This window comes from Triturus cristatus, chromosome 2_1 (genome assembly GCF_964204655.1).
Source record: "Triturus cristatus chromosome 2_1, aTriCri1.1, whole genome shotgun sequence".
In the NCBI taxonomy this organism is placed as follows: domain Eukaryota; kingdom Metazoa; phylum Chordata; class Amphibia; order Caudata; family Salamandridae; genus Triturus; species Triturus cristatus.
Window position 1 is genome coordinate 992,553,556 of NC_140581.1, and position 22,605 is coordinate 992,576,160.

Consider the following 22,605-nt stretch of genomic DNA (forward strand, 5'->3'; position numbering starts at 1 on the left):
TTTAAATGCGGTCCCCTGCTCGCCTTCCTTTCCCGTGGACTGCCATCCGCTGTTTGTCCTTCCTCCATCACGGCGCTCCACCTCTTCCAGATATGAAGTGCAAATAGTCAAGCAACCTGAAGTATGAGTTTTTCTTTTGTTTGTGCCGTCACCATGTTCGGGGAGAGGGGTGGGGGAGGAAAGGGGTTGGTTACTTATTTTGTGTTGACTGCTCCACAGTTAGGAGCTGTTATAACTCTATTGTAGTACTTTTTATATAGTAACTTCGGACTAGACAAAATCTAGAGCGAGCTAGCACAAAGGACGATGAAAATCATTTGGCTCTACTTGCCGCACTGTCTAGGACGCTGGGACGTGCCCTACGCCCATTTACGTTCGCATCTGTACCCCTTAATTGTGCATTCCACTGTGTTTGGGCGGGGGACTAGCCCTGGTGATGTATATGATTCTTCACAGTTTCACCTCTGTAAACACTCTTTAACAACACGCATGTGAAAATATGATGGTAATGCTATGCGATGTACTCTGTCAAAAACTTAAATAAAAACATGTTTGAAAAAAAAGTTGCTAATGAATGTTTTGTAGTGGGTCTGTTTACAAGTGTATTATTAATTGCAATGACAGAACAGAAAAGCAAGACATTTTTATAATACACAAACTCTCTCAAAAACACGTTAAATATACTATCATGGTACTAAAGTGGTAATCTTACCTGTGACTGAATAAGCGTGTTTTGAAATTCAAATCGTTTTCTGAGATCTTCTGACATCTTTGTTTAGTATCCAGGACTGCAAAATAAAGTATATATTTCTTTAAAAAAATAAATCATTTGTTTTTTAAGTTACCAACTGTATGTAGCCTTTCTCCCACACCATTAGAATTTAAGACAGTTAGAAAGTTCATTTAATTGATGCACAGACTATAAAATGCATATGAAATGGACTAGCAACATAACTGTTCTTGATTAAGGAGTCGTCTTCACATTACATGAAGATCATGACAAATTCAGAACCAGATTACGGTAGGAAAATGTATACTCTATGGTCCAAAGCTTTTTATTAGGATCAACTTCAGAATAGGTGTCTTAAGGCATCCAGAATTCAATATAACCAAGATCAATTCAACATGCCAACTATAAACCTCACCCCCTAAACTCAGCAGACCTTCTCGTCTAACTTAGTAAGCATTCTATTTCCAGTCCTATTTCCATTGCGACTCTAAAAGAGTTGATGAGGTAAAGGGAAAGTAGAGTGACAACAGATCAATGTAGTACCCACCCCGCTACTCATTTTTTCTCTCCTTCTCTCGGAGAAGATCCCTAGTGGGCCAAACACTTGATACCCACACAACCATCGGGTTTTCTCTAAAATTGTAAGAAATCTCATCAATAAACCCCCCCTCTCCAAGTCACAAAGTTAATCAGTAGGTTGATCTAAATTATCTAGAAAGGCCCTAGTGGAGTCCGCCCAAAACAAAAGGCACCTTTTACCCTGGTAGTCAATTCTCAGTCCTGCCAGCGAGCCCATCAAGACATGTATCTCTCTTTTATTCAGCTCCCGTTTGTCAATCATCAGCTCTCTTCCTGAATACAATATGAGGCGTCAAGGCTGGGAACAACCGAAGCCTACCCTTTTCCCATTTCATGATCTTTTTTGAATGACAGTATTCAGAATTTGCTCCTCTCTCAATTCTGATGAAATAACTGTGAAGAGAAATGTAGCCCCTGCTCCCATTCTAAGTTTGTTCCTGGAGAGCCAGAACGCTTTCACCACCAAGTCTCTCTTCACTGCAAGCCCAACAGTTTGGCCAAAACGTCCTATAGACCAGTCACAAGCGCCTTGTTGTTGACCTCCACTAGGTCCTACCAGTAATCTGTGTATCTCTGCAAAGGCAGTCTGGGGTTCCATGCTTTTCTTCTAAGGGCACCCCGGCTTCCAAATCTTTGGCCTCAAACAGAGAAGCACCACTCAGTTTTCCATCCATCTATACCGTATGGCCCTCTAGTCTTTTAAGCCTCTCTCCTATCCCCTCCAATGTCAGCTCTACTATCTAAACACTTCAGGAGAGAGTCTCCGCTTCTTTTACAGATTTTTTTACTGCTGCCTTGAGGGTGCCAGTCTCAACCTTCAAATTTCTCTCTAAGGCATCGGTGGGGCACAAGAGTATTTGCTCACCTTGTGCCAATGCTTCATTATTTGTCTGGAGATCTGCTGACTCCCTTCGCCTAGTCTTGGATTTTGTGTCCAGTAATTTGAAAATATTCTCTATGCTCTTCTTTTTCGCTGCAATGGCGGTCGCCAAACAGGTGTCTCCAGAAGAGGTTTCTCAGCTGCTCAGATATGTAGATGTCCCTGATAGTCTTCTGGTCATTAACCATCCTCCTAGGTACTTAAAGTGACGCTGACTAGGCAAAGGTCTCGATGTCAGTGTGCTAGATGCCGGCAACTGACGAGGTGAAATACAGTTCACCTCCTTCCAGTTGTCAGGAAAAGTTGCCCCTTCTCTGGCACGTCTCTTCCCAACTGGAACAAGAGCTAGTTACCCACAAGTCCATTTACCCCAAAGTCTTGCCTCATTTCTGCTCTGCTGCATAACCTCTTGGCACTCAGTAATAAGCTGTGTGCCACTCCTGTTCCTCTCACCCACGGAACGGTGGCCGCTGGAACACCACCGATGGTCAGGCAATCTGCTCCACTACTCCCCAGCACAAGAACACTCAGTGAGCTATCCTTACTAGCCACCACCAAGTCAGGCTCCAAATCACCACACTAAAGGGTACTGCTCAATCATCTCATCTGGACCCAACCATCAATGCAACTCCTCCATGTCGAGGTGAGGATAGCTGGGCAAGGGAACAGGGGCTTAGATGCAAGCTCTGTAGATCACAGCCATCTTGGGACCCAGCAGACCAAACTTTTTTTGTAAATAGAGGATACATGCTACCTGATCACATGTTGCCAGTATCTCAATCTGAAATTTCCATCAAACAGATCCCTTCCCCTTTCTAGTATTTGGACAAAATATCAAGTTGTAAATATTTGGTACAGAAATATTGGAAACAAAATACTGAGATGCAAAAATATCATGATGCAGAAATATTGTTGTCAAGAATATCGATTTTTTCAAGTAATATCGCTGTCAAGAATCTCGTTGTTGTTAACATCGTTTTCAACAGTTTAGCTGTAGACAATTTTTAAAAATGCAATTATCTTAATGTGCTTTTAGTTCATATATACATTTTGTATTATTGTTTGTATTAATGTTAATATTTTTAAATATAGTTTGCAATTTTGAGTGAATCATCATTTTAAATTATTTTCTAATAATAATTTACAGTGATGTAGCAGGTTAATAGGTTTGTATGGTATAGGGTTGGAAGTTAATTAGGTAATAATCAATAAACAATTAATTATCAGTTTATTATTTATACTTTGATTATTAATGATGTAAATTGTGTAATAATTATATTTTTTTGTCATTTTTGATGTGGGCTGCTGGGTTTTTAGGGCTGTAGGATGGGAAGTTAATTAAGTAATAATTAACAGTTATTTTATTCATTATTTAAATGATTATTAATTATTCAAATTGGGTAATAACTTTACATTTGAGATGTTGGCTGTTGAGTTGGGAGCACCCCGTACAAGTCAAAACAATAGTCTGAAAGTCTAGAAAAGCATACATTTGAGGTGAGCAAATTCAGAGTGTCGCTGGTGCGGTCAGGTACTCTTTACAGGAGCTGTACTCCACCTAAACTTGGGAACTACCCGGAGTTCTCCACTTACTCTCTGCATAATTTATGCAGCACTCTAAGCCTGAAAAGGTATTGTTTTGACTTAAACTGAGTGCTCCCTTGCGTCTGGACAAAGCTAAACCGCTCTTAAGAGCTATAATATCAGCGAAACCCATCTTAGGGGTTGGTTTTATTCATTTCAGGTTGTTGGCTTGGATGGTATTTTACCAATTCAAAGCTGTAATACTGTGCCTGGGGTGGTTAAAAAACCTTTTGTCATTTTACAGCTCGGCGTGGATGGCACTAAGCTAATCCTATGCTTAAAGACTTTGCTGTAGAAAAGGCAAAAGACGTTGTCCCTTTCTAGCCGAAGGTTACAGGGATGTTATAGTAAGGTACAGGTTTTACAGATACAAAACCATAGAAATTCAGCAGTTATAGTTACCAGAGCTAACTATAACATACGCCAGTGCAATGCACTGCTTATGAGCTCACATATTACATTGAGCATGACATGGTGTCAGTGACATCACTGATGACATCTCAAATGACATCACTGATGACATCATCCAGCCAGTGTGAGTGTTTTGTAAAAGTTTCTAACACTTAAAGGTATATACTGAGCTACTGCATACGTTAAATTACTATTTTTCCTGTACTACAGAGTGTTACAATTTCTAACATCATTTAACAACAAGGCTCCTTCCTACTATTCCTCACTCTCGAAGCCCTTACAGCACCCACCCCCTTCTCGCTCCACCGGTCTGCAGCAAATAGAAAAGTCCCTCCAACCACACCGGACTCCATGGACTGGCTCATTGGGCTTACACCAGCGAGGCTAGGGGTGCTCCCCCACCATCGTCCCTCACACGGCTCTCCCATCATGGCATAAACTATGCGATCTTCCTCCGACCATTGAGACCTAGCTTGCTGACCAATGCCCGGTGGAGCTACCTGTTAGCTTAAGAGGAGATGGGTTGTGGACTTCCCCCTTGGCCGTCACCTACCAAGCTGGACTTTGGGCAGACTTTACTTCGCCTCTACGTCGTATCTCCCTCCTACCCCTTCACCCTACCCCTTACCCTTCTACGCTCCATTATTCTCATTTTCTAGACTCTTTAAATGTTTTACTAGTAACTGATGTAACCTGTTACCTGATGTAATTTTGTAACTGTGTGGAACCTCATGTAAAGCGCTCTGACTCCTTTGGGTCTAGCCAGTGCTATATAAAACTCATTAAATAAATAAATAACATCATCTGAACTATAATCCCGTTGTTAAAGTGGGTGCACTATTTATAAGTGAACTAGCCACTACACTGACATGTTCCCTGCTGATGTATGTGTATAGTAGTGCTAGGGCTTTGTGACAGCTAAGCTATTCATCGAGACTTCACTCCATCAGTGATGGCGGAGTATAGTTGTGTTTTACAACATACTGACCACTTTGCTTAGACCTCTTTCCTTTGTGATGAATATGTGTAGTAGTATTTTGCAATAAATTCTTCTGTTCACCAAGACCTCTCTCTAGGGTGATGGCTCAATGTAATAGTGGTCTACAACAGACTGACCTCTCTGCGGACAGCTTTCTCCAGGATGAAGAATAATTGTACAAGTGGTTTGTGACACAAATGCATGTCAGCGAAGATCTCTCTACTAGGTGTGTGTTGTAGTGATTTGTGTAAAACTGACACCGGCACTTAAAACCTCTTTTATGGTTCACAAATGTGTGGTTGTGGTTTGCGATAGACTAGCCTGTATGGTTAGACATCTTACTTTGGTCATAAGTGTTTAGAGTAGTGGTTTAGAAAAGACAGGACTATCCGCTGAGAACTCTCTCGTGAGTGATCAGTGAGTGTAGTAGGTGATAAGGTTACAGTGAGCTGTCATCATTGATCCATATGGAGCAATGTTTTACCACTTTGCGGATGTAATGCTGGGGTTATGCTAGTACCATTTAATGGGGTTTGACCACTGCAGGTTTATTTGAATGATCGTGATTGCATTGCTACCGCACAATTGCTATGAAAAAACCCAATAGAGTTTGTTTAAAAAAAAATGATGTCATCATTGATGTCATCGGTGATGTCATTTGATGACATCACTGATGCCATCTCAGTGATGTCAGTGACCATGTCATGAGCAGTGCATTGCGGAGCCGTATGTTATAGTTAACTCAGTAACCTATAACTGCTGAATGTCTATGATTTTGTGTGTGTAAAATCTGAACCCAACTATAACATCCCTGTAACCATTGAGTTTTTCAGTGAATTTCTAAACAAAAATCAATTCCATTTCCTAACTACAAAGTCCCTGTAATGTTTGTTCTTTCACTACCTTTTGATATTTTCTTAAAAGCTATATCGTTACTATAACGTTCCTGTAACCTTTGGTTTTTTAGTGAATTTCACAAGGCTTTTTTTAAAATATAAATTGTACTACAATTTCACCCAAAAGTTAAATTTACAACAAAATATTTTGACAAGCTTATAAATACATTTTATTCACACTATTATTCTTAATATATATTTTTAAAACTACAATTTGAAAAAATGAAGGGAAGGTAACTTATGTAGTCTTTCTATAAATACAATGCACCAAGTCTTTTTTTAATTCATGTTATGGATCCGTGGATCCGATCCCAACCAAAAGTGGAAGAGGTGTGGCGCAGCGGCCAGGGTGACTGACTCCGGAACCCGGGGCTCACGGTTCGATCCCCGGCACCAGATCAGCCCAGCACCATGTGACTCTGGGCAATAGATTGCTTAATCTTCCCGACGGCCCCCAGCGCCTTGACCCCTTCGGGTAATTGTTCGCGCTTTACAAATACTGGACATTTACAAAAGCACAAATTAAATACTAAAACAACAACACATTTAATACAAACACATTCCTAGTGCAATTTTTATAAGTGTATCAATGCCTTTATGTGGGTGTGAGAGTAGCTGTGGGGCTGTGTGAGTGGCTATATCGGTGTGTGAGTGGCTTTGTGATGAGGTGTGGAAGTGGGAATGGTTTTCAGGGTCCGTGAGTGGTTGTGTGGGTGGTTGAATGAGTGTGTAAGTAGGTGTGTGTATGGCTGTATGAGTAGCTGTTTGATTGTGAGTGGGTGTGTTAGCAGCTGTATGAGTGGGTGTGCGAGTTGCTGTGTCAGTGGCTGTGTGGGTCTTTAGATAGTTGTGTGAGTGGTTTTCTGGGTCTGTGAGTATGGGCATGGTATGGGTGAGTGGGTGTGTGTTATTGTGTGAGTGGGTATGTGTAATTGTGTAGGTGTGTAAGTGGGTGTGTGAGTGGGTGTATGGGTGGTTTTATAGGTCTGTGAGTGGTTGTGTGAGTGGATGTGCAAGTGTGAGAGGGTGAGTGACTGTATAGGTGTGAATAAATGTGTGAGTAGGTGTCTGGGTCTGTGAGTGGGAGTATGTGTTTGTTTTTGACATGGGTGTCCCCTTTTGGAACATTTGAATTTGAGTGAAGAGTGCACACCACATCAGAACAGAAACCACCCAATGTGAGGAGTGAACGGACATTTTCATAACTATCTGGGATTCTTAAAACACGCTAAAACATTTAATATGGAGGCGAGAGCAGCAAAACGTCTTCAAAAAGCAGAAACCATGTTCCAAAAGGGGACACGCATGTCAAGCAATCATGATACAGCCACAAACCTCCTGAAAAGAAAAAAACAAAAGCAAAATCTGATAATCCATTTATCTGATTACATCTTGAATGATTATGAACGGAGTGTTATGTTATGTTATTAAAATATTTCTAAAGCGCACTATCACCGATTGGTTGCTTGGCGCTAAGATCAACAGTAACATGAACATAGAGGGGAGAGTGTTTATGAGAATGCTTGTCTGAAGAGCCAGGTCTTCAAGGCTTTCCGGAAGGATAGGAGGTCTTGACAATTCCGGGTCTCCACAGGAAGAGAATTCCACAAGCAGGAAGCGAGGGTGGCAAACCTCCGACCTCCTGCGCGCTTTAGTTTGAAGGAAGGCGTCTGCAGGAGGCTCTGGTGGAGTGAGCGTAGGTTGCGGGAAGGGGTGTATTTAGAAATCAGGTTGTTGATGAATGATGGACTTTTGCAGAATAGGGACTTGAAGATTATGCAGCCAGTCTTGAAGGCGCAGCGCTGGGCTACTGGAAGCCAGTGTAGTTTCCTTAAGAGGGGGGTGGCTGCCTGACGCCTTGGTTGGTTCAGGATTAGCCTTGCGGCATGGTTCTGTACCATCTGGAGTCGCTTAACCAGGTAGTTGGGAAGACCTAGGTAGATGGCATTTGCGTAGTCCAGATGGGATAGTACCGTAGAGATCACAACCTGGGTGATAGCCTCAGGTGTGAGCAGGCGACGTACCTTCCGGATTTTTTTCAGTTGGAAGAAGCACTTGGAGACCACCTGACCTACTTGTGATTTAAGAGATAAGTCACAGTCCACCGTGACTCCAAGTGTTTTAGCTGACAAGGAGGGCGTTGGAGCTTGGCCCAATTCAGAGGGCCAGTAGTGCGGGCCCCAGTACTTGCCGCTTTCGCCGGTCAGGACTAGCTCGGTTTTACCCGGATTTAATTTGAGCTGGTTCTGGTCCATCCAGGTTTTAATGAAGCTCATGGTAGACTGGAAGTGCCGTATGGAGTCTTCGGTGTTGTCGATGGTAAAGAGCAGTTGTAAATCGTCTGCATAGTTGAAGACTCTCACCTGGTTGTCTCTTAAGGTCTGAATCAGGGGAAGTATATACAGATTAAATAGGTGGGGAGACAGGGAGGAGCCCTGTGGTACTCCACAAGTGATAGCCTGTTTGATGCCCATTAAGTCACCAAGGCGTAGAGTTTGGTTACGGTCTGTCAGGAAGGATCTCAGCCAGCCGGCTGCTAGGTCCCGGATGCCGGCTTGTTCGACACGGTCGACCAAGATGTTGTGGTCGACCGTGTCGAAAGCGGCCGAGAGATCCAGGAGCACCAGGGCTTGTGGAGAGCGTCTGTCGGCACAGTCACGCAGGGTGTCCAGGACTGTCGTGACTACTGCTTCAGTCGAATGTGCAGGCCGAAAGCCTGCCTGATGGGTATCGAAGCAGGAGAATTCCTCAAGGAAGTTAGATAGGCATTTGGCCACGTGTGCCTCCAGGACTTTTGCCAAGTAAGGCAGCTGCGAGATAGGTCGAAAATTGGCTTTACAAGCAGGATCTGCCCCTGGTTTTTTTAGAAGCGGAATAACTATAGCTTCTTTAAAAGCTGCGGGGACTAGTCCAAAAGTCAGGGAGTTGTTCAGGAGTGTGAGGGCAGGGGCTGGGTGAGTCAGGAAGCACTCTTTTAAGATGTGGGGCGGGCAACTATCTGAAGGTGCACCGGATTTTACTCTTGACAGTAATTCCCGAAATTGGTCCAGGGTGATGGGTGGGAAACTACTCAGGGTGTAATGATTCGGCTTGATTATCATACCAGATGTAAGGGGGGACACCGGTCGAGGAATGCTGGCTTTGATGTCCAGTATTTTGTCAATAAAATAGACATTAAGTGAGTCACATAGGGACTGAGTGGGGATGATCTTGGGTTGAACCGTATCTAGATTAGTAAGGTCATTGAGGATAGAAAAAATGTCCTTGGATTTATTTGTAGACTCCAGAATTTTAGAGGAAAAGTAGGACGCTTTCGCCGCCAAAATGGCAGTCATGTATTCTTTCCTAGCTTTAGTGAAGGTCCTTTTTAAGTCAGGGTCGTAATTTCGGCGCCACTGAGTTCTAATTGCCGTAAGGCCAGTTTCCTGGCTTTTAAATCAGTGGAGAACCACCGGTTGGTGTCGGCACGTCTTGCCAATTTGATTTTCTTAAGAGGGGCATGAGAATCCCTGGCCATGTTTAGCCAGTTGGTAAGCGAGGAGACTGAGGAATTAATCTCATGTTGGGGAGGAGGGACGGTATTGGCTAGTGACTCTAGAAAAGCTGTTTTATTGAATGAATTCCAATTCCTGGCTAACCCGCCTCCGGCTGGTGCGGTGAAAGTCGCAGGGGTGATGCAAAGATTAAATTGAAGGAGTGCATGGTCAGACCAGATGCATGGTAATATGGATGGAGCAGTTGTGCAGGTGGTGTTAGACCACAACTGGTCAAGGATGTGGCCCTTGCAGTGAGTGGCGGAGGGAACTAGTTGGTTAAGGTTTAGGTTAGATAGGAGGTCCGACAGTTCGGCTGAATGAGGGCCTTCCAGGGGATCTTTATACCAATAGTTTAGGTCTCCTATCAGAAAGATTTTGGGGTGTTCGAGTGCTAGGTTTGCAAGTTGGTCGGCCAGATTCATAGAAAATGATGGCATCAGGGTCGGGGGTCTGTACAGTAGGACACACGCAATTGTCGAGTCAGGGGTGGTAATCTTCAGCACAAGGTTATCTGTCCCCTCCAGCGATAGGCCAGTAAGAGAGGTGACAGTCAAGTCGGAATGGATAATAGCTGCGACTCCTCCCCCTTTCCCGTTGGTACGATCAGCGTGGATGATGTAATAATTGGGAGGGAGTGCCGCAATTATGTCGGAGGCAGAGTTGGGAGTCAACCATGTCTCCGTAAGCAGGAGGATATCTGGTTTCTCTGTGTCTAGCAGGAGGAAGATGTCCAACTGGTGTTTTACCAGGGAGCGGGTATTTAGGTAAAAGATGGTGAGCGGTGGCATGGGTGGGTCTCTCTGAGTGTGTTGTAGCGCAGGAGTGGTTAAGTGGCAGCCTTTAGACAGGATGCCGTTAGAGCAGAGTCGGTTGAGAGTGTCCCTAGGTAGCAATCCCTGTCCCTTGTTTCTGTAGCTCAAGAGGACGGACCTCGGATAAACGGTGGTACGGGCAGCATGGTCTGCCCCTGGTCCCGGCCGGTCGCGGACTCGGCGCGCCGTCGACGCGCCCGCTGCGCTCGTCCGCTGCGCTTCCTGGGGGGGTTGTTCATTAGTAGCCGTAGAGGTGGGAGGGGCCGAGCACTGTGCCGCTCGCCTGCTCCTCACCTGAAGGTGATTGCCGCTAAGGTCCCCGGCAGCGCCTGAACGGCTGCGGTGGGGCGGGAACAAAGGAATAAGGTGAGGCCCAACAGAGGCGTAAATATCACAACAGAGACACTTCTAAATATTATTTTTAAAACGATCAAGTTTCACAGGTTAAAAGTAATTTTCAGCTAAGTAACATTAAATCAAACGTTCATACCAGGTCCCGGCTTCCGCCTCAAGACCTCCACGTTGCATGCACATTATCAATCGGTGCACGCGCTGTGACTGGGCGTATTTATGTGTCCAGAGGTGGGAGGGGCCGAGCACTGTGCCGCTCGCCTGCTCCTCACCTGAAGGTGATTGCCGCTAAGGTCCCCGGCAGCGTCTGAACGGCTGCGGTGGGGCGGGAACAAAGGAATAAGGTGAGGCCCAACAGAGGCGTAAATATCACAACAGAGACACTTCTAAATATTATTTTTAGTGTGCTAAATAGAGGACTTAAATTCTGTCCTGAACAACATCACGTCCATGTAGACACCCAAATTGACATTTACAAATTCGTGAGAAAACTAAAACTAGCAAAATTCTTCATCAAATCGGAGCACCAAATTCCTAGAAGAGGATCTGCACCTATATCGGCTAGTGACCTCATCATCACATCAATGATATGCCAATTTTAAGAACCACATATGATTTAGTGTCAGGCAACGAAGAAGACAACACATCAGACTCCCAAGTACTAGACAATCTAAATATCAATACCAATGTTAATCAGAAAACAGGATTTAAGCGAAGATCAAAGTTTTGTCCTATGCTTAGTCCTGGTAACAGAATCGACGTATTTCATGACTTAGTGGTAAAGGACTTGAAAGCAATTAGAAAAACCAGCAACCACAAGAAGAAAGAAAATCTAAGCAAAATGGAGAGACTAGCATTGGATAGACTAAGAATGAAAACCTAAAAATAAAACCTGCGGAAAAGGGGGGCAATATTGTCCTTTAAAATAAAAGAGACTATATAGATGAAGCCCTAAGACAACTGAATGATAAAAAGAATTACACCAAACTGACCATAAATCCGATTAACAACTTAACATTGGAATTGGAATAAAAAATAAAACAATGGCAACGAGAAGGACTGTTATCAGATGAAGAAGCCTCATTCCTCAAAAACGAAAGTCCAGTCATGCCTACGATGTACTATTTGCCCAAAGTACACAAGACGTTAGTCAACCCCCAGGGAAGACCGATCATCTCAAGCTGCAACTCGCAATATGAGAACATCTCAACATATGTAGATTTCTTTCTAGCACCAATCGCAATGAATCTGAGTTCATATATACAGGAACGCGGAGATTTTTTGAGGATCCTGTCGAACATGGGCTGGCAGCAAGGCTTTTGAGGTAGGACTAAAAGCAATCAGTTACTTCTTGAAACAAAGAAACATACAACAATTGAAACACACTTGAATGCTCCAAGAGATGATAGAACTATGTCTGAGGAATAATATTTCCATCTTTAATAACCAGATATATTCTCAAATATGTGGATATGCGATGGGAGTTTCATTCTCTCCAAGCTATGCCAACCTCACCATGGGTTGGTGGGAGAAACACATAGCCTGAAGAGATGAAAATTAAGAATACATTGCTAAAACTGAAATCTGGTTATGCTTCATTGATAATCTTTTTCTGATTTGGAGCGGGAGCAACGAAAACTTTAACAAATACATGACAATTTAAACAACAACACAGAAGGGCCAAAATTCACTTATAATATCAGTGAAAAAGAGATTCAGTTTCTGGATGTAACAGTATACATTGAAGAAGGTCAAATGAAAACTAAGGTCTTCAGAAAACCAACTGCTACCAACAGTATACTGCATGGAAAAAGCTTTCACCCCCAACAATTAAAAAGGAGCATCCCGTATGGAGAGTTCATACGTATGACACAAAACTGTTCTGATTTTTTTTTAAGTATTGTTTTTTTAATCTGGTAACTCTGACTGGAAAACTTTGATATGAATACACATCAAGTTATTTGGTACAAATGATTCAAGAGTGAAAAATCCCAATTACACACCATTACCTCGAGTGCACATGGGAGACGCCCCTCTCTTATCAGTTTCCCGTGGCTGAAATACTGTTAACATCCCCTTGGGCAGAACTATTGTTTTTTTGTTTTTAAAAAAAATATTTGTATTGAGTACTGCAAGTAACATACAGGTGCACTCCATCGATAATAAGCAGTGGAGTACATTTCCAAATAACTAGTCGGCATAAATCTTGTCTGCATACGAAACAAAACTTTTCTGATGATGAAGAAATGGAAAGAATATTTCAAGAGACTGAAACACGCTTCTTAAAGAGAGGCTACAGACACCAAGATATCAAACGGGGACTGGACAGGGCAAGAGCCATACCAAGAATGACGGCATTGGAGAGAAAAAACAAGAAAACAGAGGACAACAAAATCAGGGTCATTCTCACGTACAGCAAAGAGAACTATCAAATATCCTGAACAAATATTGGCATATTCTGAAGAAAGATCTGGAACTCATGGGCAAAATTGGCGAAAAACCTGAAATCTCTTATCGAAAAGCACCATCATAGAGAGATAAATTAATCCGAAGTCACATGACATCTACCAAAAAAACAGTTTGGCTTAAAGAAAAACAAAAGGGATTTGTGCGCTGCAACAAATGCAAGGCATGCAAAATCGTTCTAAATATAAAAGCCGTATTAGACTTTATGGGCAAACCCTTTAACATCATGGAGAAAATAACGTGTGAATCCACCTATGTGGTTTATGTCATTGAGTTTCACTGTGGACTCCGTTATATAAGGATCACAATCTGCCACGTCAAAAAACGAATCTTAGAGCAATTCAAAATGGAGACACCAACTATGCCATCGCCAAGCACTTAAAAACCCACAGTGAAAAATCATGGCAAGACATCAAATACTATGGACTGGTAACTGTTCCAAAACGTGAGAAGGGGGGGGAACAGAACACTAAAACTGCGTTGATTGGAGTCAAGAATGATAGTTTGATTCAAAACAAAGGCCCCATTTGGTCTGAATGGGGACGAGGAACTATATGTTCATCTCTAATAAAAAGATCCAGAAATAACAGCCTTAACCACTATAATCCTGCACAAATGTCCAAAAGTGTTCAGAAAAAGCCATTTGTAAAACACGAAATCCATAGGGTACATCGATACCAATCGAGAAATGGTAACGAAAACAATATACGCTTAATGATAGCAATAAAGATGGCGAAACTGTGTATAAACACTCTGCACTTGTGGCATTACAAATGAAATAGGGCTGTTGTGTAAACAAATTGTCCCCCAAATGGAATGATCAATAAAGCATCACTATAAAAAGAAGAACGGAAATCATATGGCACTGAGTCATGAACATTATAGAACAATGAGATCTGTGGTGCTGAAACAACAATGTAACTCCATAATGAACGGACACTTGTTCTTTATTAATGAAATGAGACAACAAAGCATGTAAAGACCCAGCGAAAATGAGAAAACTACATATCCCACAATGCCTCTTAATAGGCATCAGTGGAAGAACTATAAATAGCAAACAAAAATGAAGGACTCACATACAGTGAGCAAGACCGACTGAGGTTGAAATGCGTTGGTGGTGGTGGTCCGTTGGTGGAAATTGCACATTTGCAATAAATATTGAAGTACTCGAATTCCCGGTGTGTGGTGTCTTTCTTGGGAAGAATTATTGGTGAAAAAAAAATAAATATAAATATATATATATATATATATATATATATATACACACACACACACACACACACACACACACACACACACACACACACACACACTTTTTATAGCAGGTCATTTAAAAAAATAACAAAAACAGTTCAATATAATGTAAAATATATATTTTTAATAATAGTGTTACATTATATATATGTATAAACATCCTTACAAGTGTGCGTTTATGAGTATATACTTATACATAGTATTAAATATAATGTAAATGTATTTAATTTACATTATATTAAGATTTACTATTTTAAACTATATAGATATTAAAAAACGTTATTATATATGTTTTTAACCATATTAGTGTGAAACAACATTTTATTTTTGATACTCTTGTACTTACCATTATAACTATAGGGACAAAATATTTTTGTAAAAGATATTTTGGACACAATAATTTGTGACACAATATTGTTGTTTTCGATATTCTGTCAGTGAATCCCATTTTCTAAACTTAATGGCCAAACAAAAAGAAGCAAGAAGGGTATTTGGGATATCCAGAGTCACCTGGTGTAACCCACAGACTAAACCGTTTTTACCCCATCTACATTTCTCAATGAAACCAAGACAAAATTGAAACAGGCTGACATTAAAAAGCTCCTATAATATCTCGGGGGCATGTGCCACCTTATATCCAATTTAAAGCTGGAAACAGATCAAGCATGGTGGCCTGATGGATGCGGCCAGAGGAGAAAAGATATGAATGGAAAATATGAATCCATGCAAGTCACAGAACAGGGAATGCACTTAATGGCAACTGCTTTTATTGAAATGACATGCTATTTGACAAACACTTTATACAATATCTCAATAAACAGTTGCATGGGGGCATGGTCTGGCTATGAACAAGAATTACCATTTGGAGCTCTGCTGCGAGATGGGCCCCGGACAGAGACAGTGGCCTTTTCGGTGTGGCGGGGGACAATAAATCTACCCCTCTGCTCTGCACACACCTACTGATGCCCGGCCTGGGAGCTCCAACGACCACCTCGTCCATCGGCCTGACCTGACTCCTTCGTGACTGTGCAAGGCAGCTGGGCCTTGCAGCGGAAGCAAAGCCTCGACTCTCAGTTATCAGCCGTGCCCCTCCCATTGGAAGCAGTCCACAGCTGTTGGCAGCCCAGCCCCTGAGGAGGCCCTGGTGTGCGCAAGAGACGTGTCGGGAGACTCAGGGCTTGCAGTTCCGAACTGGGCTGCAGACCCACTACACCTCGATCGTGGAAACGACCCCTACCCAGCATGTTACCCGGACAGTCCCAGTACGAAGCTGTCCATTGAAGTCCGCAGTGGGTGCAAGTCGACAAGGCATTGGATCAAAGCCCACCTGACGCGACTTACCAAAGGTAGGCAGGGGCTCTACATTCCCACCCCCCCCCCCCCACATCTCTTCACCTCTCTCTTGCCATACCGACAAGCGGAGACCCGGAAAACAAGCGCACACGGAAACCAAAGGGAGAGCCTGGACCCAGCCATATTGTAGTATTGCACCACCTCCCCCATCACATTACCCAGGCAGGCGGTGGTGCATCAACGGCGCGACGGGGACCCACTGATCACCCCAACACCATCCACCACACTCCTAAGGAGCCCAACTAGAGGTAGATTCACTCAAACAAGGCAGATCGACAGACCGATTCTGCCTCGTCGCCCATGGCCTGTGCCCACTAGGTCCCCACATTTTCTACTCGCAGGAGCCCACTGGACCCCCCATACAACCATGTGGCATGAAATCACGGGGCTGGAGTGCCCTGCTCTGCTCTTCCTGTGCAAGATAGTAATTTCAAATCCTTTTTCCATCGATCCCATCCCCCGATTACTGCAGGGGATCTCTCAACCCATTTCCTGGGGCCCCTAATAGCCCGCAGCATCTTCAGCCCCACAACCCAGGGCCTGCCCAAGGAGGGCCATGCAACAGACTTGGGGGCACGTGAGGCAACTGTGTAATCTGCATCTCTGATCAACCCTCCTATTAGAACAACTTGCCTGTTACACTGGCACCAAGGTCTCGGACCAAGGAAGATCGCAGGCGGTTGGACCTCCTACAGCCCTAACGAGTGGAGAGAGGCACGCCGGAAAAGAGTGCCTTTTTGGCTCTTCCCAAAGGTCTTGACACTGCCTTCAAACTTCCCTACCCAGGAAACAACGACCTCACAGCAGGCTGGGGCCTGCAGACACCCCACCAACCTTAATCAGTGGATCATCCAGGGGCGCTCACCCTCCCGCCTGCACACCCCACAGCCACTGGAGGGCCTACCAGCACCGCTGGTCTAAAGTCTAGAAACGAGCAGCACTCATCAGTAGCAACCACCCTCAATACCGACCCCTAATTGTGGCTGTACCTGTACCAAATGAAAGATGAGTGCTCCACAACAACCATAGGCAAATGTCATCTGGCAAGGCCACGGGTAAAACTGCAATGCAGCGCCTCTTCATGGAAGCTCTTTAACAGCCACACACCATGGCCCTGCTGAAGGGGCCCACTTTTACTACAAATACCCTGCCCCAGCCTCCTGCGATCACTGCTCAGGACAGTACCATGGAGCGTATTCTACAGTAAATCTCTGTGGTGTGCCGCCGACTGGAAGGCATGGATGCTAACATATCTACCCTGACGGAGGAGACAAAGTCGATACGGCTGGATATTGCAGGATTCCAGACCCATGTGGATGGGCAGGACCAGAGGGTGACAGTGATGAAGTGCAGCCTGGACAACATGCTGGAAAGAGACTAGGAACTTCTCTTTCTGAGCAGTAAGGTGATTGACTTTGAGGATGTCTGTTTTTTCAGTTTTAAGGAATCGATAGAGGTCCCTAACGTCAAAGCCTTCCTCACAGACATCCTCCCCAAACTCACAGGTGTCTCCTTTGAGATCTCCGCTGGAGATGCAACGCGCTCACCGCATCGGCCCTCCAAGCAAGGATCCTGCGGCACGTCCCGACCTCTCATTGCTTGCTTCGTGCACCACAAGCAATCTCGACAAATACCCTCCGTTGCACGCTCCCAAGGTCCGTTCACGTACGAGGGTCATGAAATACGCATGGCAGCTGATTTTTCCTGGGAGACCAATGACCGCCGCAAGGCTTTCCTCTCCTTCCGGCCCTGTCTGCGCCAAATGGATATTAAGTATGGCCTCTTTGAACCTGCATGATCCAGGATCACTAAGGAAAGCATCTCCAAAGATTTCTACAACCTGGAGGACCTGCACTTTTTCTTGGACAGTTCTCAAATGCAGGATATGGACACCTCTTGCTTGTCAGCTGAGGCCACTCACACCTCAGCACCTCCCCCACCCACCACTGGCGGCCAGTGGCGAACCAACGGTGAGTCTCAACATTGAGGTAGAGACCCCGACAGAGTAGCTTGCACCCATGGAAATAGAGTGCAGGCCCTACAAGCAGTAGCTGTCCTCACCCAAGATCAGGACAGGGACAATCTTGCTCTGAAACCCACTTCCACAATGGAGTGATCGCCAAGGGACTTGTGCGGTTGTCTCGCAGTTGGACCAACCGGACTTGGCGCTGCAGGACAAAGAGAAGCGACGCCGCCAGGACGGCTGAGTATCACACCACCAGTCTTGACTGCACTCCTTATTGCTATGCTAGCTATAGTTATTATTGGTATGTTTTCGTAGACAAGGTAACCCAAAGGTATGTCAGGAACCAAGGGTGTAGTTAATTATAGAGGAACAGGCGGTCCCTTCCAACAAATTATTATTTAAAAATAAGCATAGAAGTCAAATAGTTTCTATGACACCATTGACTGAATGAAGTAATAACAAAATGTCATCAAAGTAGTAAAATGAAGGGGCGGGGCTAGCCACGCTTGAAGATGGCCGCGCTCTGAGCGAGCTACTTCGGTTGCTTGTACTATCCTTAAGATATCCTGCGCCAACAATCTGAAACTCCACAAAAAGCATGAACTAACTTATCGGAAGACGGCAGCATCCTAAGTAACTCCCTAACTGCAGCCATAACACCCTGGAACTGCATGAAAAGCCACCCGTACTCGTCCGACTGAGGTGAGGCCTACGTTGCTGGCTTGTGGGCGTGACCCATTTGCCTGTGGCGTGATCGGCTGTGGAGGAGAAACTGAAGCTACGCCGGAGTCGCTCCTCTGTGTGTATCGGCCTCCTTATCTGAAGTGAGTACATGGGAGCCGGGGCTGTCGCCCCCCTCTGCAGGCGTACCACGGTGTGTGGGCTCCACCGGAGACCCGGGACAGAGGTTTGCCTAGGGGCGCGGCCCGCGTGCACATGGAGGTCAGCGCAGGGCCCCTTTGAGAACGGCGGCTTCGAGAGGATGCGAGGGCGGCCTCGCGTGGGGGGCTGGGGCATAGCGGCTGAGTTTCTGGGCCGTGGACGCCGCACACGACTAGTGAGGCAGTAAAAATCAGCGCGAGATACGATGCCGGAGCGGACAGACAGGGGCATGGAGGAACGTGGGAGTTCTCAGGGGGGCCGGCACCGGTGCAGGCATGGACCGCCTCATAGGAGCCTTGAATCTGTGATGAGATGCATGCGGTGTAGGGGGGCCCAATAAGTTACAGCGACTGGCCAGAGTGGAAACGTCTCCTCCCCACAAAACGATTGTTAAACCCATATGCAAGGGATCGGACGGCGATACGACTCGTGAACCACAGGCCTGAAGCAACGGGGCCCCAAATCATGAACTAGAGCGAAAACTGGCCCTTAGGTGAGCCGGATCCTGGATCGCTAGTTCGGGGATCATCAAATCGGTATCTCCCGCCAGCCAGATACTCTGTGAGCTACCACTAGACAGTCCAACATAATCTGAGGTCGGACATTGAATTATTACGAACTGGTGCAAGTTCAGAACAGGCGCGTACTATAGGTAACGCCGCTGTCTACACGTGGGAGTCCAGGGGCAAGCATCCAGTGTGTAGCGAGCGCAGAAACAAGGCCAGGCCCGACTTTCTACTGTAAGTGCGCTGCAGAGTTACATATGCACGAACCTGGTGGCGCATGCAACTGCCCTACAAGACTGCTACGGAGATCCTAACAACCCACCGAACTGCGACATGGGCAAACCAAATAGAACGCAACCCACGATCCACTTCGAGCAGCCAAAAAAGATGACTTGTATAGATGATCAACAAGCCACTGAAACTGCCTCTTCGGCTTTGGGCACTGAAATCGGTAGTGAACTCTGCAATATGTTCTCTACAATACAGGCCTCTCTATCAAATATCGATGGCAAGATAGATGAGCTAACCTACAGGGTAGATCGCATGTCTGAGCGCCTAGACCAGCATACCGAACTAATAGATATGGCAGAGCGGCGGATATCGGACACTGAAGATGAACAACAGCAAATGGAAGTTAAACAAGGGAAAATGGAAAAAACCCTGGCGGCACTATCAGCGAAGTCCGAAGATTTGGAAGCACGCTCCCGCTGGAATGACCTGCGATTTATGGGCATAGCAGAATCAACGAATACAGGAAACATGGAAAGCTATATAGAAACTTTACTAATAACCCTTATGGGAAGAGACACATTCTCCGATGTCTGTATCATTGAAAGAGCGCATAGATCCTTAGCCCCCCTCCACCACTGGGGGCCAGACCGCGCCCGATTATCGCGAAAGTGCTGAACTATAGCGACTGAGACGCAGCGCTCCGCAAGGCCCGAGAGCTAGGACACCTAAACCATGACGATATGGAAATCTCCATTTGCCCTGATTTTACACCGCAGGTTCAGGACGCTAGAAAGAAATTCTTAGAGGTAAAGATGAAATTACGAGAGCATAATGTTCCGTATGCGATGATATACCCAGCTCGGCTGAGAATCACCGTTGCAGGCAAGAATACCATCTTCAATGACCTCAGGGAAGTGATTCAGTACCTGAAAAAGAAAGGATCGCAGACCCCGCAGCGGAAATCACCAAGAGGTGGCCCAGACAATCAGGACCGTACATCAGAGGTTGATGAATGAGACTATCCATCTAACATGGGTGGCAAGGACACGTCTATGACAGGCTAATCCACCAGAACAGGGGGGCAAATCGACACAGATAAGTGACACCATGTTGCCTGTATATTTGAATGACTGACCCAGAGATAAAAAAGCAAGGGCATTATATGGAAAGTATATACACTCAGGCCGAATGGGGGTTGAGATATGAATGGGGTGTACCATGCTATAACACAATCTGCAGGTATTGACGCATACAATTTCTCTACTTCCTAAAGGATTACTGTCATCTCAAGGTAATCCATGAAAAGTATCTGCGATCAAGAACGTATTGAACAGGAATGAAGATTGGACCACTTTACTCTAAGATCCCCATGCTGTGCTATCAACATTACAAGAACTGTTTCTTTCACAACTATGTCAGGACTGAGAATATGGTTGTCCCACTATTAATTCTGTTTTTAAATGTGGTATTTAAGGTATTCCCTTGTTTTTTTTAATTATCATCCATTTTTCGTCTTTATTTCTCCATCGCCGGAGCATGCTTCATTGAATCTTACTCCAAGATCCCCATGCTGTGTCATCAGCATTACAAGAGCTGTTTCTTTCACAACAATGTCATGACTGAGAATATGGTTGTCCCACTTTACAACAACCTAACAACAAATGAATTCTGCTTTTAAATGTGGTAATTAAGGGATGCATGTATTTTACAGTCCCTTGTTTGCTTTTTGTAATTATCATTCTTTTTTCTGTCTTTAGGTTTCCATTGCCGGAGCATGCTTCACTGAATCCTAGTCTCTCTTCAGTGTCAATACACCCCTCACCCAACATGGCCACCGTAACACCACTTTAGATCACGTGTAGTTCTGCACGCTATAAACTCAAAGGTACATTCAGCCCCGCCGTATCCCAGCCATCGAGCTACGGATTGGAATCTTCCTTTATTGGTAAGCGCGCATGTCTTGCACACGCACACCTCGAGACAGATTGGTTTTGCATGCTTTGATCGTTACTCCTCTCTCCCTAGGGTTGACAGTGTAATTTTCACCCAGCCCTTGACCTAGCAATTACCGACTAGAGTGCTCCAACTATCCCTCAAGTACAGACTCTATGTGTAAACCGCAATATAATCACTTAAGGTAAGCAGCTTAACTTGATTGCTACCGGCACCCACTGCGGTCACCCTATCATCTCTTACCCCCTCCTTTTCTTTCGCCAGGACCGCACATTGCAGACTTCATAAGGCTCGATCCGAGCTTCCACGCTCTTCTTCAATCCGCCCGTACAACAGCTACGAGGTTAGCAATACCACTTTGAATTTCACTGCCGCCATCTCGCCGATCACCTTGTATGTTGCTATGCTCCTCAAAGCAATCTGGCACTCGCAGCACGGTTCACACCTTGACGTATATGCAATTCCACAGGCACAGCGACCGGCTATTCAACTGTACGGTTGGTTGTAGTCCGCCATATAATTTTAGGTATGCCTTCCAAACGATTCATTAAGCACGGGTAACACGGGGTTTGCCACAATACCAGCGCATTAGTAGTTCGCTAAACCGGTTGGCTGCCGTTCCAAGTGGGAATTATTCACGTTTCTCACGGAGCTCACTCCAATATCAGCGCATCAGTTGTACAGCTTCAATTCACAGAAGAACACGCACCACCACTTATGTGTTCCTTGTTCCAAATGCCCCAGCTCCATTAAGTTCTTAAAATCATTTCCCCTGCACTTGTCTGACTATAAAATTTGTTAAATTTCAGCATGCACAGCAGTTTGCACCAGGTTGTCACCTTTCTTATCCAGTCTACTACGTACCCTCTAATTTCTTCTCCTTTTCTGCCTTCCTTCCTTATTTTTCCATTTCTCTACTGGCAGTGTATAATTCAGGCTTGTATTATACCCGTCCTGATGATGGTCCTAGTATTGTTTTAAAATAATCGAAACGTCGTCAACTTGTTTAAACAGTATGCACATCAATCCAATGTGTTAAAACAAGTGCACTAACTGGTTTTTTCTAAAGCTTGCCCTAATTATTCATATTGGCTACAAGCTACCCTTGTCTTGCCTGAAATGTCTTTGTCCAAATGTAATTGTTTTGTGTTTGTGTAGGACGCAGGACTGTGTCCCACTTTATTACTGTGCTCTTATTCGCCTTACATTTATTGATTCATTAAATTGATTGTCCGG

The 22,605-nt window shown here is 44.6% G+C and overlaps 1 protein-coding gene across 2 annotated transcripts in view; it reads right to left on the minus strand.

Moving 5' to 3' along the window:
- Nucleotides 1-22,605, minus strand: part of FOCAD (focadhesin) — a 1,730,079-nt gene that overhangs the window by 1,678,850 nt on the left and 28,624 nt on the right. For both annotated transcript variants that reach the window (XM_085634390.1, XM_085634400.1), the window contains exon 2: nucleotides 713-788. In XM_085634390.1, the coding sequence (XP_085490516.1) occupies nucleotides 713-769 (57 nt within the window). In that variant the 5' untranslated portion in view covers nucleotides 770-788. The remainder of the gene's footprint in view (nucleotides 1-712; nucleotides 789-22,605) is intronic.